The sequence below is a fragment of the Mastomys coucha genome, unplaced genomic scaffold (assembly GCF_008632895.1).
Source record: "Mastomys coucha isolate ucsf_1 unplaced genomic scaffold, UCSF_Mcou_1 pScaffold22, whole genome shotgun sequence".
NCBI classification, from domain to species: domain Eukaryota; kingdom Metazoa; phylum Chordata; class Mammalia; order Rodentia; family Muridae; genus Mastomys; species Mastomys coucha.
In genome coordinates this window covers 99,672,702-99,692,445 of record NW_022196905.1, presented here as the reverse complement: position 1 = coordinate 99,692,445, position 19,744 = coordinate 99,672,702, and the positions used below count along the sequence as shown (strand labels likewise).

Sequence of the window (19,744 nt, the reverse complement as noted above, 5' to 3'; positions counted from 1 at the left end):
TTTTTGAGACAGGGTCTCTCAATGTAGTCCTGGCTGTTCTGGAATTCACTCTGTATACGAGTCTGGTCTAGAACTCAAGACATATGCCTGCCTCTAACTCTCAACTCCTGAGATTAAGGGTATGTTCCACCATACCTGGTCTTCTGTTTGCCTGTCTGCTTTTTAATGAGAGAAAGGGTGTGGAGTGGGGTGCATGGGAGAGCCCTAGAAGGGATTGGAGTGAGGGGAAACCATAACCAGAATATACTTCATGCAAAAAACTTTCAATTCAAACAAATTAACAAACAAGCCCCCAGTCTCACAACCCCTTATGGGAAAGGTCACTCTCCGATATTTTTACAACAAGAAAATGAAGTGAGGGGCTAAGAATGTCTCCAGTGTCACAGAAGTGCCTACTAAATCACAAAAGTATGGTTTGAATGCAGGGGTTTCCTCTAGATATCCTTTCTCAATATGCCGGACGGGACTTCAGAAGGAAGGAATGTGGCTAGCCATAAAGTAGGAAAACCAGGCAAGGAAGCATCTACAACCACGGCCACCTCATGCCTTTACTCTTCCTGTCACTTAAAGGAAAATAAAACACCCTAAAGAGGAAAGCATGTACTCTGGTCCACAGTTCCTGTACTGGGGTTGTGTGTTAACTTGACACAGGCTGGAGTTATCACAGAGAAAGAAGCACTCTTGAGGAAGTGCCTCCGTGAGATCCAGCTGTGAAGCATTTTCTCCATTAGTGATCAAGTTGGGAGGGCCCTGGTAGTCCTGGGTTCTACAAGAAAGCAAGCTGAGCAAGCCAGGGGAAGCAAGCCAGTAAGGAACACCCTCCATGGCCTCTGCATCAGCTCCTGCTTCCTGACATGCTTGAATTCCAGTCCTGACCTCCTTCAATAAGGAACAGCAATGTGGAAGTGTAAGCTGAATAAACCCTTTCCTCCACAACTTGCTTTTGTTCATGATGTTTGTACAAGAATAGAAACCCTGACTAAGGTAGCTCCACCAAGGCTGCAGTTCTGGAGCAGCTGGTCACATCACACCCACACGAGGGAAAACAAAACTTTCTCTTGTTTACACAGTCCAGGATTGCCACAGCATTTTCTCTGTCCAATCACATTAGGGCAGTGGCAGGCCTGTGATTGGACAGGAATAGAGAGGTGGAGCTAGAGTTGGAGGAGGAGAAAGGTCAAGAGCAGGAGGAGAAGGGTCAGGAGCGTCATTATGGAGACAATGAGGATCAACTAGACCCCACGAGGTTATACAACCAAGCAGGTTCTTACAAAACAGATTAATTGGGTTAGAATATTGTCTTTATTATCTGGTTCTAAAATTATTGTTTTGGCCTCTTGTAAATTGTGATTTTATTATTATATAAATCTGATTGGATATTAAGGCCTTAAGAGTCATGCTTTACTTACCAGGTAATAGGCGCTATTTAGATGAATGATTGTGGGAGTGTGTGAAGAGAAATCCGCCTGCCTCTGCCTCCCAAGTGCTAGGATTAAAGGCGTGAGCCTCCACCACCCGGCTCACTGAGTAACTTTTAATAAATTTGGTCATTAAAGAGAGCAAAGGACCAATAGTGCTAGCAAGAGAGGAGACAATTCAGCAGAGGAGCAAGCCACCATGTCCACAGGTGACAGGACTAACCTAGCAGAGAGAAACTCAGGGGAAACATGCCAAATGACCCTACTCTACGGGAGACACAGGAGACAAGGCTATTTGAACTGAGGCATCAAACAGCTCGTCACATTAAGAGCAAGCCCAGCCCATAAGCCAAGGCTGACTACTGACCAAGAAGGACGGTTATAAACACATGGAGTAAGAACAGGATGTCAGGCTGGGCCTCAAGAAAATTCCTCTAGAAGGATTAATAGCAATTTAAGCATCACACGGTACAGAACAAAGCATTAGCCAAGAGCAACAATTACCTGAACACTGTAATTCAGGCACAAGTTCATCATCACTCCTGTTAAGCTACTTACTGTATGTAAATACTATAAACCACACATAGCCCTTCCATTGAAACTCCTTTAAATGCTTACCCTGCAACTGTCAGACACTGGAGCTCTGCTGCAATCCTCACAGGATGACTTGTGGGAATTAAGTGTTTCAGTGCAATTTTCTCTTCATGTCCCTCTTGCAACTGTGCTGTGGCCAAATAAACAGAGCTGAAGGTGCCTATGAAACCAAGTAGATATTCCAACGTTAGGCTTAAAAAATGCCAACAAAGACAATTCTGTTAAGAGACTGCAGCGTGTCTTAATGGCATACTAAGTGATGACTATGTTATCCTACATAGTTACTACTTTCATTCTGTCTAAAGGAGGACAAAGCTTGTTACCAGTTACTAACATTATTAGGGTTTCAACAGTTTAGCAATAGTAGAACATACCTCTAACTTACCTTCTCCGATTTTGTCTTTAATTTTGAACACACTGACAAGCTGCGGTACAGCTTCACAAAGCTCCTTGATATCTCTTTTAACACCTATGAAGGCAGTTAGAGTCTACAGTTAGAATCAATGAGGTACAGTCAGGTTTTGTTGCTTATGTTGGCTTGATGGCCCAAGCTGGCCAAGGCTTATGATCCCATCTCCCAAGTACTATTGTAGGAATTTGCCACCATTACCTAGCTTTTAATTTCTTAGGTTAAGAAATAAAACAAAGCCGGGCGGTGGTGGCGCACGCCTTTAATCCTAGCACTTGGGAGGCGGAGGCAGGCGGATTTCCGAGTTCGAGGCCAGCCTGGTCTACAGAGTGAGTACCAGGACAGCCGAGGCTACAGAGAGAAACCCTGTCTCGAAAAAAACAAAAAAAAAAAAAAAAAAAAAAAAAAAAAAAAAAAAAAAAAAAAAAAAAAAAAAAAAAAAAAGAAATAAAACAAATTATATTTTAAAATAAATAATTAACCACAATGAAAAACATCAAAACTCCATGGAGTTGCTAAGAAATTACTAGTCACAAAATTTTAACTAGCGGGAAAAATAAAAAGCCAGAAAATTAAACACAGCAACTATGTACTATACTAGAGGTAGACACTAAGATACTGTCAGTACATATCTGGCAAGGCGGTGCTGTGATCACTAGGTGGATACTCAGGGCACCATGCGATAATCCTGAAAACAACTCCCTTCAGTAGAGACAAAATCTAACAGTCTGGGAAAGTTTTATGTACAGAATGGTCAGTCTATCCTCAGAACAAATCTTCCAAGGTTCTCTAAATTGAGGGCAAAGTCATTTAATATGTTTCCAAAGTTAACAGCATACGCTATCTCAGACCTCAGAAAAACTACTAATTTTAAATAAATATAAAGTATGCATAACTAAAATAAGTGGAAGCAGTAACATAAAATCTAAACTACCGATTTACAAAAAAAAAACAAACACATAAGCATCTTCAGGTTCTACTGCAGAATCCAGGACAAGATGAGCTACATTCTCATAATCATCCTCCAAGTCTGAGGCCTTTCCCAAGTGATGTCACAAGCATTCTCTTCTCAAATGGCTTTTCTCCCTGCAGCAGTGTGGCCAGAACTCAGGGCTCCCCCTGGGCAAGTGCTACTCCACTTGTAACACTTGGATTCTCTGACAGGGTCTTGCTATGCAGCTCAGGCTGGTCTCAAGCTTGTAATCCTCCTCCTCCTTTTTCCAATACAGGAGGCAATGTAACACAACAGCGGGGAGATGGGGACTAAACTGGAAGCTTGGATCCACTGTACCGCATCCTGTAATCACTGACTGGGGTGGGGTTCAACTCTGTGAGTCTAAGTTTTCTGTCTTTATTATTATTACTGTAGTATTAAGTCAAACCTTGTGCATCCTAGTAAAGTGCTCTACTAGCTACTAAGTTACATCACAGCATTGTTTTATCATCTACAGAAGAAAGTAAGAGTTGGGATGAAAAGGGTTTAATAGTATCCATGCCATTTGGGTATTTCAAGGATAGAGACAATTTATATATACACTTTACACAAAGCTTGTCACACAGTAAATGCTCAATGTATGACTACCATAATTTTTACTATTATAGTTACAATTTGTCAGAGGGAGGGTTGAGACAAGGTCTCTCTATGTAGCCCTGGCTGTCCTGGAGTTTGCAATGTAGGTAAGGCAGGCCTCAAACTCATGTCTCTGGATCCTCCTGTCTCTGGATCCCAAGTGTGTGAAAGGCATGTGTCACTATTTCTAGCTACAGTTAGTGTGAGAGTATTAATTTATGCTTTAATCATTGATTTATCTCTGATATCTAGAAAAGAACCTGCATATAACAGATATTTAATAAGTATCACTTGAATATTTTCAATCTCACCATGGAATAATAATAATATACGAGTATGCCATGTTTATTTTAAGACTTTATATACTGACTTAAATTTCCTATACTTAGGGCATCATATAATTTCATACAAAGCTGGAGTACTTTGAAGAGCAAAAAGAGGGCATTAATCATTATTTTGTAACAGGAGGTATACACTGAATCTGTCTTAGACAAACCAAGATGGTTCCTGTAACTCACTGTGAAAGCACGCACGTGGGTACTGAGACCTCTGGAACAGTTTAACACCTCATTGGAGACGCTCAGCATATAAGTTAAATGTCACTCTTTTATCAAATATGCTTGTTATTAAACTGGGAATATACATCTTAAAAGCCATGCTTGTTGAAACAACAATAAACATTCAAACCAACCCTATGCCAGGTTCTTGTGCAATGAAGCATTTTTAACAGGGAAAAACCGAAAATTACTCAAAGCTTCAACAATAAAAGGCAACAACAGTGAATTTAAGGGGTTGGCGTGATGGCTCAGCAGGTCAGAGCACCGACTGCTCTTCTGAAGGTCCTGAGTTCAAATCCCAGCAACCACATGGTGGCTCACAACCATCTGCAACGAAATCTGATGCCCTCTTCTGGTGTGTCTGAAGACAGCTACAGTGTACTTATTTATAATAATAAATAAATCTTAAAAAAACAAAACAAAAAACAAAAAACAGTGTATTTAAGCAATCGAATTTAAATTGAGCTGTAGAGTAGTTAAGTACATAAGAAAATTTCAAGACAATATACCAAGCAAAACACAGAGCTGGGGGTATTGCTCAGTGGTAGGGTACTTGCCTAACAATACAAAACCCTGAATCTAATTCCTACCACTGAGGGAAAACAACATTAGAAGTTGATTATGATACCAACTTAGTTTTTAAAATATGTATCTTAGGGCTAGGAAGATGGCTCCACTGTTAAATGCCAGGCATGGCCAGGCATGGCAGCACATACTAGTGACCCCAGTGGCGTAGCAGCAGACAGGTAGATCTTTGGGACACACTTGCCAGCCAGCTTAGCTAAACAGGAGAGCTTTAGGCCAAAAAGACTTTGTTTAAAAAAAAAAACAAAAAAAACAAAAACAGAAAGGTGAGCAGTACTTGAGGAATGATTCACAAGATTGTCCTCTGGCCTCTACATGCATGCATATGTGTGTTCTATTTACAGAGACACACAAACACACACACCACACCGACAAATACACAAACATAAACACAAACATTAACACAGAGACACACAGACATGAACATAGACACACACACACAGATACACAGACATAAACATAGACAGACACACACAGATACACACAGATATAAACATAAGACACACACACATACAGATACAGACATAAACATAGACACACACACACACAGAGACACACAGACATAAACACAGACACACACACACACACACAGACATAAACATAGACACACACACAGATACACAGACATAAACATAGACACACACACATACAGATACAGACATAAACATAGACACACACACACAGATATACACAGACATAAACATACAGATACACACAGACATAAACATAGACACACACACACATACAGATACAGACATAAACATAGACACACACACAGATATACACAGACATAAACATACAGATACACACAGATATACACAGACATAAACATAGACACACACACACATACAGATACAGACATAAACATAGACACATACATACACACACAGAGACACACAGACACAGACATAAACATAGATACATACACAGACATAAACATAGACACAAACACACAGACACACAGACATAAACATAGACACACACAGATACAAAGACATAAACATAGACATATACATACACACACAGAGACACAGACACACAGACATAAACATAGACACACACACAGACATAAACATAGACACATACATACACACACAGAGACACAGACACACAGACATAAACATAGACACATACATACACACACAGAGACACACAGACATAAACATAGACACACACAGACATAAACATAGACACATACATACACACACAGACACACAGACACACAGACATAAACATAGACACATACATACACAGACACACAGACATAAACATAGACACACATAATACTAAAAAACTAAATAGTGGAAATACTTTGGCTTTTCAAATTTCCCAAATTTTCTTCAATAAGCATGAATCAACAATACTTCTAAATAAAAAAAGCTTTGCTATTCATCTGCTACACCAAATATTTATTTTATATTTGTTTATTTATATCAAGCCCCTACTGTGTGCTGAATCATCTTTGGTTCTACATATGCAAAGATAGACAAAATGTTACAAAACCCCCACCAAAACAAACACATAGCAGCAAAACTTCAATAAGGGTTAGGTAAGCCCAGGCACGTGATGGTTCTACCATCTGATGCATGGTATGCCCAGACCTCACCAGTGCTAGTCTTTACTGAAGTCGGGTTTCTAATGCAGCAAGTCACATTAGGGCTGGAGAGATGGCTCAGCTGTTAAGAGCACTGACTGCTCTCCAGAGGTCCTGAGTTCAGTTCCCAGCAACCACATGGTAGCTCACAACCATCTGTAATGGGGTCTGACGCCTTCTTCTGGTGTATCTGAAGACAGTGACAGTGTACTCATATACATAAAAATAAATATATTTTTTAAAAGCATCACATTTAAGAATCCCACAGATAAAAATTTAGCATGTTTTATAAATTATTATGGGCACCATTTATAATGTCCTATGTTGCATTACATAAAAGTTATAAAACTTTTAAAATAGGAAATAAAATTAATACTATTGATCCACCAGATTTTCAAGATATTAAAAAAGAAGTATTCCCCTGAAAATAATTCTAGAACTAGATCAGATCATTCATGTGTGACCTCTGTAGTTAATGAACAATGTGAACCAGAAGCCAAACTGAATATGGAACATTAAATGCTTACACTGTATGTGTACTTATTAATCAAAAAGAAAAGCCAGACTGAAAAACAGGCTATTGTTTTAAAAAATTTAAAAAGGAAAGGGGAAACTAAGTAGCATCAGTATTTCAAGATTAATCTAATAGCATATGAGATGGATTGGGAATCTGCAGAGAAATAGAAGCTGACAGTCTAGGTTAAAGAAGTCAGTGGTACTTCAACCAGGAAGGAGTTCCTGTGGCAGACACGGACCAGGACAAGGAGCAGCAGCAGCACACACACCCTTTAACAAGGAGAGCGAGTTGGAGGACTGCACTCAGGAGCACAGAGTAGGGAGAGGGGACTCCCAAGTTTTTAAGTTCTGAAGTAACTGTGGTTCATCACCAGGAAGCAGACCACTGAGAAAGGTGCTCACTCTAATAAGGAACAGCTCAGGTTTGGCCAGAAGGCAAGAATACGTGATGCTATGCTTTTTTAATGAGGCCAAAGCTTTGGGGGTATATAAATAAAGTGTGTATCATAAATTCAAAGTTAAAATTAGTATCTTTTTGGACAAGCCTGAATTTTCTTAGGACAAAGACTGGCTAAATTTTAGGAAAGAACACAGTCAACTGGAATTTTGTTTACAAACATGAATGTTAAGTGGACATGATCACATGGCACTGTGCACAATGTGTAAGATGAGAGGCCCTGTTTCTTGGAGTGGGGCTGAGGCAGGGTTGAACTCCTGATCCTTCACCTCCACCTGAGTTTATAGATGTTTACCACCATATCCTGCTGAAGGTACACAATAGGAGAATTTTCAGTCACCTTCTAAAACTAGAGTCTGTGGTGGAGCTACATTTCACTTTACGAAGATTAGTGACATGGTGCTGTATCATAGTTACAAACATTCCATTCATTTCTGCCTGTGAATGCTGTTTATGAATCCTTAATCTCCACCAATTCCTAAAACCAAGCTTTACACAGTAAGGCTACAGTGGGTCTGGAAGAAAAGTCAGGTGTCAACAAGTATGTTTTCCTAAAAGGCCACTAATATTTGGACCTAACCTACATCCTCTTAAGGGACAAAGCTGGATTCCAATCCTCCTCCAGGTTTCTTGATATTATGTGGACGTGTAAAATCCTCTGTAAACATACAACTCAGTTTATAAGTCAGGTGTGTGGTTTTTCTGTTTATTTCTAGGAGTGTAATTTAATTACATTTCTTCTTTCCCCTTTCCTCCTAGTTTTTAGCGAATTAAAAGATGCAAACTGGCTGCCCGTGCGACTTCAGAACTGTGCAATTGTGGCATTAAGCACATACCTGAAAGTTTAACACTCTGCTCATATTTTTTTAAAGAGTCATCAGCCGGACACCTGTCACTGCCACGCAGGGGAGAAAACGCCATTGGCTCCTCCATCTGAGTCCCGAAAGAGGCTTCCACTACGCACGACTGGGATGCAAAGAAGCGAGCTACGAAGTCATGTGCACAGGCGAGAGCAGCAGCTGTGAAAATCACAACACGGTGAGAAGAGCGAAGTAGCTCACCCAAGCAGGCACGCTACAAACCACCTGCCCTTCAGGAGAGAACACTAAACCCGCACCGTCTGTCCGAATCCCAGCCAGGGAGGCGTCGCTGCCACTGGCCTGCGGCGAGCACTCCCGCGGGGACCCCCGGGGGCTGCGGGGCAAGAACGGCGGTTTGCCCGGGAGGAAGCCGCTCGCCCGGCCGTGACACTCCGCCCGACTTGAGCTGAGCGAGGGCAGCTGGGTGCCAACGGAAGGATGAATGAACTGGCGGCCCTGGGCGAGCGCGCAGGGCGGACCGACCGCCAGCGCCAACGGGAAGCTCGGTGCGCAGGCGCACCTCTTCCCGCCGCGGGATGCTCGCAGGGCAACACGACCTAAGTCAAGATCCGGAACTCGTCCCCAGTCCCTCGCAGTCCACGGCTGTGGGACAAACTGTCAGAAACTCACAGTTCATGGAAGTTAGGACGTTCGCTATCGCTGCCTCCCGGGAGCGTCCCACTGAGCCGGTCCGCCAAACGCGCATGCGCGATTATTCCCGCGCTGCTTTGAATTGCTCATGCGCACTCCGATGCCCTCCGCGCCTGCGCAAGAGGCGTGGTTCTTCAAGGCCGAGCGGTCGAGAAGAGTGCCGCAATGAGGGGTCAATAGTTCTCTGCTAAACCCGGGGTTAAAAAAAAAAGGCGCCCGGAAAACCAGGCAGTGATGGCCCACGCCTTTAATCCCAGCACTTGGGAAGCAGAGGCAGGAGGATTTCTGAGTTCGAGGCCAGCCTGGTATACAGAGTGAGTTCCAGAACAGCCAGGGATACACAGAGAAACCCTGTCTCAAGGAACCAAAAAAAAAAAAAAAAAAAAAAAAAAAAAATGCGCCGGGGTCCTTGACCTTCTGTCTCGGCCTCACACTGTGGTCACAACACACTGGACACTTCTCAGGTAAAAGGCACTTGGTTGAGTCCAGTTTTATTTTTCTCCACTAAAAACAAAAAGTTGTAACTAACTGCTAGTTCTTGAGGGTCTTAGAGTAGAGATGAGCTGCAATGTATACTGATCATTTATTTAACTGTGATGTAAACCAGTTTTTATTGGCTGAGCTAATAACAGTGGTGAATAAGGCAGTCAAAAGCTATCCCAATTTCGTGTCTTTTTTTTTCTTTTCTTTTAATAACCCACCAAGTCCATATTGCATGGGTGTGGAGTGATCCACTGGATTATGCATGGGACTCTTAACACTGGTTCCATCTCCACAAAGAATGATTTCCTCCTGGCCTGGCAACTACCCATTGCCAGGGCCTCAGTAAGGGATGGAGCCAGGAAATTACCTACCCCTTCTATGCTGGAATTTTGGCCCGTCTTGTTCAGGTAACCCCACCTACTGAGCAATGCTTAGATGACAACCCACCTCCACTAGAGCAGCCTAACCCAGAACAGAGACACTGTCCAGCTACAGGCTGAAAGCACCTTTATTCAATCAATAATTTTTGTTAGCTCCTGGAATATCATAATTGTGATTTTCATGCTACAGTCTGTTTACATGGCATACAGGTGTGTGTGTGTGTGTAAATACATACATAGTAAAAGAGTTTGTATTATTTATTAGTATTATTATTACCATGCATTAAATCAGTTAATACAGTGAAAGGCCACAAATATTTACTTTAGCATTAATAGTGAAGACTTATGAGTAGTGTTTCTGATAGTTCCTTTTTTTTTTTCAAGAAAACCTCAATTTACCTTTTGCCCATAAAAAATATGTTTACCTCGTGTGTGGGAGGGTGCATGTGTTTGTGTGTGCATGTGGGTGGAGGCAAGGGGATATTCTCAGATTTCATCATCTCTCAGGTGCTGTCTATATTTTGTTTTGTTGAGAGAAGGTCTTTGTTTGACCTTGAACTCTCCAACTGGCTGGCAGGCTTGGCAGCAATCTATAAGTTTCACCCATCTCTGCCTTCCTAGTATTGGGATCACAAGCTCACACACAAGCCACACTTTTTAAAATATGGGTTGTATTAGTCAGGGTTCTCTGGAGTCACAGAATTTATGGTAGTCTCTATGTAGTAAAGGAATTTATTGATGACTTACAGTCTGTAGTCCAACTCCCAACAATGGTCAGCAGCAGCTGTGAATGGAAGTCCAAGGATCTAGCAGTTGCTCAGTCCCACAAGGCAAGCTGGCAAAGCAGAGCAAAAGGTGTGGCCACACCTTTAATCCCAGATGACCTTGAACTTGTAGATCTTCCGGTCTTAATTTTCTGGGATTCATAGCCACTATGCCTCAAGATCTCCATGACAAGATTCAGGTTGGAAACTTGTATCTCTCAGCCTCCAGATTAGGGTCACAGGTGAGCCTTCCAATTCTGGATTATAGTTCATTTCAGATATAGTCAAGTTGACAACCAGGAATAGCCACTACAGGGTTCTTGGGATCCAATTTAGGTTCTCACCTTGTAGGTCAAGGGCTTTACCAATGCATCCATCTCTCCAGCCCAAGCTATACACTTCAAGAATATAGAGCTCCCATCTTTCATGGTCATTGCATAGCTAAGGAAGTAGCTGAATGTGGAATCAACTATCAAAAGACAAAACAGACCCACAAACAAGAATCATTAGTGCCTTCTTAGATACAACATAAACATATCAGCCTTAAAATTAGAATAGAAGCCAATATACGATCTGGTATTTGATTCTAGAAAGAGACAAAAATCATCTAAACACTCTTCTATCTGACAGAAATCATGTCTCCTGGATGGTGTCAGGCTTCAGTAATCAGAATTTCTGGTCCCATGAATCACATCTGGAACTTGTCAAAGCAAGTTAACTTTACAAGACAGCTCCTTGTGGCAGCACCGCTGGCCAGGGTGCTCCTTCTGTCAAATTCCCACCATCCTTTCCTCTTGAATAGTCTCCATGATTATAAAAATGAGGGGAACATTCCCTTAAACGTCAGGTTGTGCACTAACAATCAGCATTCCAAATGTTCTTGTTTCTTAAGCAAACCTTGAGTGAGCAATTATGGAAATGAATGTGGCTATCTTTTTATATTTGCTCTTCTACAGTATGAAATTAGGAAATCCTTTCAACAAAAAATAGCAAAGGGACTATTCAGTTGCAAGACCTGCAAATCTGTTGTTACATTCTATAAGAATCCAGAGTCTGAGACTATTTGACTAGATCCTTCAGTCCCAGCGTGTATGCAGTCAGTAACTCATCAGTATTGCCTCTACCTATATGAATCAAGCAGTATGCTTTAGTTCACAGCTCTTTGTACTATAGTGTTCTAGCAAGCCCCATTGGCAGATAGTGAAGCATAGGGCAACAGTTTGTATTAGGTCAGGCCCAGGAGGGTGCATCCCATGCATCCCAAGAAACCAGCTGGCCACGTAAGAAGGGAACAACCAGGCTCCACCTCTGTGGTTCATGTTTATTTAGTAGTGTCAAAGCCCTCAAGGTCATAGGGTGCTAACATGGAGGCCCCCAAAGTAAAGGGGTAGGAGCTCCTGGGATTCTTTTTATCCCAGTGCCAGTAGTCTTTTAACAGCAAGTGCTAGTAATAATAGAGCCAGGAAATAGGATGCTGTATACTTATGACATCCAGGGAGGTGAACTTAGTCCTTGTTGTGTGATGTAATCATCCCTTAGCCTCTCACACTGTATCAGGCTTTTAGGATCTCTGGGCCTCAAGCTTCATTAGTCTTCAAAATGAAACATTGGCTTGATAAATGATTTACACCCACAGTGCCTGCCATTTAATATCTTCAGGCCCCGCCTCCTACTATCCCCATTGCACTTTCTTCAAAAAGACGAATCTAAGATTCAGGGCTATTGGGAGCAGTGCGCTCTCTGCCAGGTCGCGCTGGTCACCACCACAGGGGACCTCCACACTGGGCACTGGGTGGCTGGGGGACAAGAGGAGGGTACAATGACCTATACCCGGCCAGAGTTTCTGTGCTCTGGGCAGCGCAGGTATAGGTCTGCCTGCACACTCCACCCTGCCGGGAGTGGGGGGCATCTGGGTCCCAGTCCACAGGGAGCAGAGATAACAAGACAGCTGCAAGGGGTCCCTTGGCCTCCTGAAAAACCAGGGACGTAGTTCCAGCCTCTAGACAACACAGATTACACTGGATGTCGCAGAGGGGCTGAGAAAGAGGGGAAAAGGGGGTGGGGAAAAGGCGGCAACACACTGTTCTGTGCTAGTGTGGGGCAGGAGAGGCGCTGGTTCAGGCTCGCTGCTGCAGATGGGGCTGGGGCTGCATGATACATTAGTTAAAAGGATGCAATGCATACTTGTAAGATATTTTATCATAGAAAAGAGAAAAGAGACCGGCTATGACCATGTGGAGAGAGAGAGAAAGGAGAAGGAGGAGAAGAGAGGAGAAAGAGAGGGGGGGCAAGAGAGGAAGAGTGTAGGAGAGCAAGAGAGAGAAGAGGGGGCAAACCTCCCCTTATATTGTGGGGCTGGGCTATCTGTCTGTGGGGCGGGGCATACCCAGCTGTGGTCAGATGATTGGGGGTAGGGTCCAGCTAGAATGCTGGGAGCATGGGACATTGTCTACATGGCAGAGCACACCTCTCCTGGGGTGGGGTACTTGGGGAGTTGGGACTGAAACAGGAGCCAGGGACCCAGGAGTCATGGCTGAATGCCTTCTGTCCCTTGCAGGCAGAAATTATCACCCACCAGGTCACCTGAGTTCTAGAACTATACTCAACCAGGACCAGGTTGCCTGAACAGAGCACTGCCCCACACAGGGCTAGAAGTTGCCTACTTGCTAAGATGCACCTTTCTGTGTGTAGATGCACATGTGGCAACATCTGGTATAGACACATCTTTCAAAACTGTACTGGCTGGTTTTGTGTGTCAACTTGACACAAGCTGAAGTTATCACAGAGAAAGGAAATGTCTCCATGAGATCCAGCTATAAGACATTTTCTCAATTAGTGATCAAGGTGGGAGGGCCTAGCCCATTGTGGGTGGTGCCATGCCTGGGCTGGTAGTCTTGGGTTCTATAAGAAAGCAAGCTGAGCAAGCCAGGGGAAGCAAGCCAGTAAGTAACATCCCTCCATGGCCTCTGTTTCAGCTCCTGCTTCCTGTCTTGCTTGAGTTCCAGTCCTGACTTCCTTTGGTGATGAACAGCAATGTGGAAGTGTAAGCTGAATAAACCCTTTCCTCCCCAACTTGCTTCTTGGTCATGATGTTTGTGCAAGAATAGAAACCCTGACTAAGACAAAAACCTACTTTATTAAGGGTTCTCAAGTGCTTCAACCCCGCTTCTAGCCTACTGTTCAAAGATAGTGAAGAAAACATGGTAAATAGAACAAGGGAATGTGGACCTGTTTAGAACTAGCTCTTTGGGGAGATTCCAAAGGCTTGTGCAGTCCAGGATCTTTGGAAAATCAGCAAAAGTAAGAAAGAGCCTGGTTAAGGCTTGCTCCCTTCTCACATTGCAAAGTGGTCTCTTAGAATGCATGGGGTGTACCCAACCGGGCCTGACCTGTTACAAATTGGTACCCTATGCTTCATTATCTTTGTCAGGATACCAGCTTTTCAGTTCAGTAGTGTCAGGATATCAAACATAAATCAGCAATGGTGTCATGGTGCAGCAGAAACCACTAGGCCTCTACTGAATTGGCCAAGTCAGTGAGAGTGACCAGGAACAGCTAGAATGCCAGTTCTCTGCTGTACCTCTCTCTCTCAACAAAGTGAAGATCAGCAACAATGCAAGACCAACAAAGTGTGCAAGACCAATGAAGTGTTACACAGCTAGCTCTCTCCAAACATCATGTGTCTTCCCATGAGTCTTGCCTCAGCAAAATACCATGTGAGTCTACATAACAGGAAACAACCAGAAACTCCCACTTCAATCTGATCATGGTGTATACATGCTGATGTACACTGAGAGATGCACCCAGTAGCTACATCTATAGTAACATCTGGTCTTAGGGTATACATGCTGATGTACATTGAGAGACCCAGCCTCCCATCCTGCCCCTGCCCAGTAGCCCATGTAAGACCCTGCAAGTCATTCTTCATGACTTCATGGCAGGCACCCCAACAAAGGCCTCTGTAGATTACTTTTGGGAGCCAGCCTCAGTGATGGCCAGGTCCACAGAGGAGGTAAGGAATCTGCAGTAGAAGAGTAAGTCAGACATGGTGATGGGGGAATCTTGCAGCCTGACTGATTGGCAGTCAGCATGCTTCTTTATTAGTACAGAACTCAGTAGATAGAGACAGAGTCAGATTGTTCCAAAACATAGATCATATCATTTTTGTCCCCAGACACACATTTCACTTCCTCCTGGTCATAAATTTAATCATGATTGATAAACTGTGACAGAACAGAGTTATCTTTCACAATCACTTTCTCTCATCCACTCCATAACCCAACATTTAAGAATTTTGCACTTCCAAGGGCCCTAGACTGAAAGAAATGCTCCAAGCCAGCCTGGGCAGATTATCAAGTATTGCAGTGTATTAGTAACTCTTAACTGTCATAGTGTTAATTGTCATTAGACCCAAGAAAATTCTTCAGGCCAAAGCTGCTGCTGTAATAAAATGTCTATATCAATATAGAAATTATTCATATGTCTAATCTTGGGTTTTTTTGTTATTGTTGTTCCTTGGTCATACAACAAGACAGTAGGCCTGCACAAGCTAAGTGGGGGGATCTTAATATTTCATTCTTTTACTTTTATCCACACCATTCTTTATCTATCAATATAAGCCCCTGTGTAGGGCAGAGGTGACTCTAGCCACTCTATCTCTGTTACTGTATCTTTACCTTCAGTGGCATACTGTATGTAGCCCCCAATCTTATATGCTACACAATCACCTGAGTAGAAAAAGACTTTAATTTGATCTGCTGCCAAATCCTTTAGCTCTCTGAATTTGGTTACCTTTGTAAGTTTACTTTGTTCTGATCATCTTGTTCCTGAGTAAGTACAGAGACAGATGTTCCAAGATAATCTTGGAGTCATAGCCTCATAAGGAAATCTCTGGTTTCTTTGAGTCACAACCTCCAGGGCATAAGGAAGACCTTCAAGTGGTGCTTTAAGGATAGCTCCCTAAAAGTGGAAGTGGTAGTATTCTCAGAACTTCTTTCTTGGGGAAACTTAAAAGCAGTACTCCTGGGAGAAGGCATAAAGGATTCATAAGAAATTTCCCACCAATCCAATATTGCCAAGTTGCACAACTATTAAGAGTGCACACACTCCACCCACGCCTACAGCACATGGCAATTAAGACCAGAAGTGGGAGACAGCGTGGCAGCAATTGCGTCCCTCAGCTCAGCTTCACTGGGTCTTTGTCAAGTGGGAAACAGCGTGACAGCAATTGCATCCCTCAGCTCAGCTTCACTGGATCTTTGTCAAGCAGCTGTGCTGACTTTATGATTTTCTGTTTTCATTAGACATGGTTGTGCCAGGTTACCTTTGTTCCAACATCTATTCTGTTATATTTTTGGTCATAATTTTACCCAGACTCCTCTAAAACCATGGAGAGCAGGCACTCAGCTAGCTTGTTAGTTGAAAACACTGGGACCAATTCTGCTCCTCCCATGCCCTAGGGCTGTCTTTTGGGAAAGGAGGCTGTAAGCCTGCTACTGGTCCATGAACCAGTTTGCACTGAGTTTTTCTTGCTGCCTCCCCTTCCTATTTCTTGGCTTTAGGGAAAGGGAAAGACTTGATTCACATTTATGACTCTTCTGATATTCTCTCCCCTCTTCCTGATCCCAGGGTGACCTTTCTACCTCCTGGACCTTTTTAATCTCCTGATTTACACACTTGTGAAGTGCAGTAAAGTGGACAAGCACCCAGAATCTGGGACCACCCGTACCTGACCCCTATTTATATAACTAACTACCTGACTTCAGGAAATGTACATAGTCACATCGGTTCCAGTTTTACTTTATGTAAAGCAACATTATGAACATCCCACCAGTTTTTTATTAATAAACTTTATTAATAAAAATGCTGTGATATTAATTTATCATAAACATAGTGATTTACACAAACCAGATCTATTGCCTTACAGTTCTAGAAGTCCTGAGGGGATGATGAATTCTGCTTCTTTTATATTCTACACTTGATCTTAGCCAAGGGGTCATGAAATGATACCTTTTTCTTTTTTGAGACCACCTGCATTCAGTAGGAGCTGTTCCTCTGTGTCCAAGCTGCCTTCTAACTGGGCACTCTGCTTCCTTCTTTATTACACATCTCTCTTACTTAGCTTTCCCGATTTCGTTGGATTCTAGCCTGGATAATCTAGGCTAATTTCCTCATCTTAAACCTCCTAGCTTAATCATATCAAATACTTTCTTTTGATTCACAAGAAACAAACATCTGCCACAGTTTGGTCACAACATTAGGAAGCTTGAGAACCACACTCATCTAGACCCTCTTTTCCAAGAATGAGCTTGCCTAGGGTCTCTACCTGGCTTTCCTTTCCACCTTAGGTTTCTCTTGTCCTTTCTTCCTTACCCAAATCCCCAAGAAGTCACGTAAATCCTGGGAGGGACAGTACAGTCTGAGTTTGGTACAGTTCAGAGTCGCATCCTGAAAAACAGAGTCCTATCCCACTAAAAGAAGGATGTTTTATAATATTCCCAAGTTAGAGAGCATACCCAGCAAGGTGCCAGTTGAAAGAGGCTAGAACTTAACATTGAGCTAAGGTAGTCTTGCTTGGTTCATCTGAAGAGAGCCAGCTGGTCTTCCACAGTCCTCGAAAGCTGTGCTAGCTTGACCGAGCTAAGGCAAGGCTGCAAGCCATCAATGGTCACGTGACAAAAAATGGACAGCACTGAGATCCAAAGGCCAGGAAGAAAATTCCTCTTTAATGCTGGGAAAAATGTAAGAATGTATATTTTCTAAAGTAAGGTCAGGAAGTCCCCAGAGGGAAGTTCTGTGTCTTGTTCTGTAAATGACCTCTAGAAATCAGAAGCCTGGGCCTTGTGGGAGCCAAGGGGCTATTTTAAGGATTAGGAAGAACACTAAAGGCAGGAGCCATGGTTGTAGAGAAAGGAGAAAATGCATTCATTTAGAATTCAGAGCAGCTGCAGGATATCTAGGCCAGCAGAGATGTCTGGTCAAGAGACACCAATGACCTCCGGCAGGCACTTAACGCACATCAGTAAGGCTCACCAGTTTCTGACTTACTGCCATGTTTAGGACCAGATGCTTGGGACTAAACTGATTACCTTGTCTTTTTTGTTTGTTTTTATTCATTTGCTTATGTTTTAGGGAGGTTTCACAAACTCATGGTGATTTTACATTAACCTGTCCACCGGGCTGCTGTTATTTTATCTTTAATTGTCAAACTGTTAACAAGTTGTTTTATTCTACATGTGTCACTTCAGCTGAGGTTTTCCTTGACTTTAAACTGAAGGACCATGTTGTTTTACAGTATTTCTGGGAGAACAGAGTTGGATAGTATATGCTTGACAGGCTTGATATTTAGAAGATGGTCTGTCCCCAAAAGCACAACATCAGGATCCTCACAGCCTAAAGAAATCAGCTTGCCAAAATCACTAATCAGGTGATTTTTAAATTAGAATTTAATGTTACATACTTTTGGACAAGATACTTCTTATAAAGGGTATTTCTAAAACCAGAATGTGTATTATATGATTAGTTCTGTGCTGAGGATAAGTGTAGTCTTTTGTTTCTTTTTGTTTTAACAGAGTCACACCAATACAGGAGTAAGCTACTGTACCTATTTTAAATGTACTCTAAAAAATCAGTGGGGAGCTGGGTTGTGGAGTGCTCGCCTAGTGTGGACATGGCCTTGATTGCTATTCCCAGAAAAGAAAAAAGAAAAAGAAAAAGAAGAATGGGAATTGGGAAAAGAAATGGACAGAGGTGGGGGTGGGGGATATGGTTCACTCTATCTTCTCTTATAAAGAAGGGAATGACTGTCTTAGAAATCGACCTTTGAGATGGGGTCAGAGAGGCAGACAGGAGATGTAAGTACTGTTTGAAGGTTACATTCTTACACCAAACGTGCAGGGAACCATTGAAAGATTATGAAATCCCTCCTCTGCTCAGATTTTCAGATTAGAAACATTGCTTAGGTAATAATGTGGAGGGAAGAGACACAATTCTTGGCGTAGGGAAAGTCAGGAGACAAGGCACTAGGTTATGCATGATTCCTGTACACACAGCCAGGTCCATATTTCCTGTTTTCTGGCACTACGGTAATGGACAACTTGTTTAATCTGATATCTTGGCTTTCTTAACTGCAGTTGAAGTAAAATTATTATAGCCCTCATAGATCCAACGCAATTTGACAAGAGTTGTCTGTAAATAAATGTAATATAAACTATTACATCATTGCATTGCAGTGCCTGCTATATCATGAGACCAAACATGTCATCTTATTGTCTGTGGATGAGAAAGACGAGAGTCTGTGTTAAGGCAGAGACAGTAAGTTAAGACTGAGAGCAAGGGAAGGGCATCAAGCAGGTGGGACCAAAAGAACTCGGCCTGAGCTGATTAAGGCGGCTTCAAAGGGAGTGGAGAGCCAGGCCTGGTGGTTCAAGCCTTTGACTCCAGCCTCTGGAGAACCTGAGGCAGAAAGACCACAAGTCCTTCTTTGATACAGGGCTTCCTGGCTACAAATGGAGTTCAAATCTGACACTTTTTCTTAAAATGATTAAAATAAATTATTTTAAAAAGGAATTATCTGGTATGCTGAGTCCTTCGTGGTCATGCAGAAGGGACGGCTAACACAATTCCCACCCCTGGAGCAGAACTGGCAGGGCATGGGCCTCTATGAGCATTGACAGTTGCATGGGCATGGGGCTTGTTTGTATAATAATGTATATATACTTTACATTCCTCCTTCAGGAGATATTCTCCCTGTCAAAGTTATCTGAGAATGTTCTCCCTGCCAAGATTAATGACTCCATGATAATTAGAAGTGGCTTTCCCTGAAATCCATGTGGCCCAGTATCCTCTGGATATGGGGAGACAGAAAAAAAATGTCCAATGCTCTTGCCATTCAGTTGGAACAGGAA

The 19,744-nt window shown here is 42.6% G+C and overlaps 1 protein-coding gene across 4 annotated transcripts in view; it reads right to left on the bottom strand.

Moving 5' to 3' along the window:
* The window catches only part of Cdc7 (cell division cycle 7), a 22,084-nt gene extending 12,761 nt beyond the window's left edge, over window positions 1–9,323 (bottom strand). For 2 of the 4 annotated variants that reach the window (XM_031337162.1, XM_031337164.1), the window contains exons 1-4: window positions 9,191–9,323; window positions 8,537–8,719; window positions 2,398–2,481; window positions 2,037–2,172 (exon numbers count right to left, since the gene is read on the bottom strand). In XM_031337162.1, the coding sequence (XP_031193022.1) occupies window positions 2,037–2,172; window positions 2,398–2,481; window positions 8,537–8,719; window positions 9,191–9,266 (479 nt within the window). In that variant the 5' untranslated portion in view covers window positions 9,267–9,323. Of the gene's footprint in view, window positions 1–2,036; window positions 2,173–2,397; window positions 2,482–8,536; window positions 8,720–8,817; window positions 9,122–9,190 lie in introns of those variants that run through there. The other 2 variants (XM_031337165.1, XM_031337163.1) reach the window with 2 other exon arrangements.
* Window positions 9,324–19,744: the final 10,421 nt, after the last annotated feature.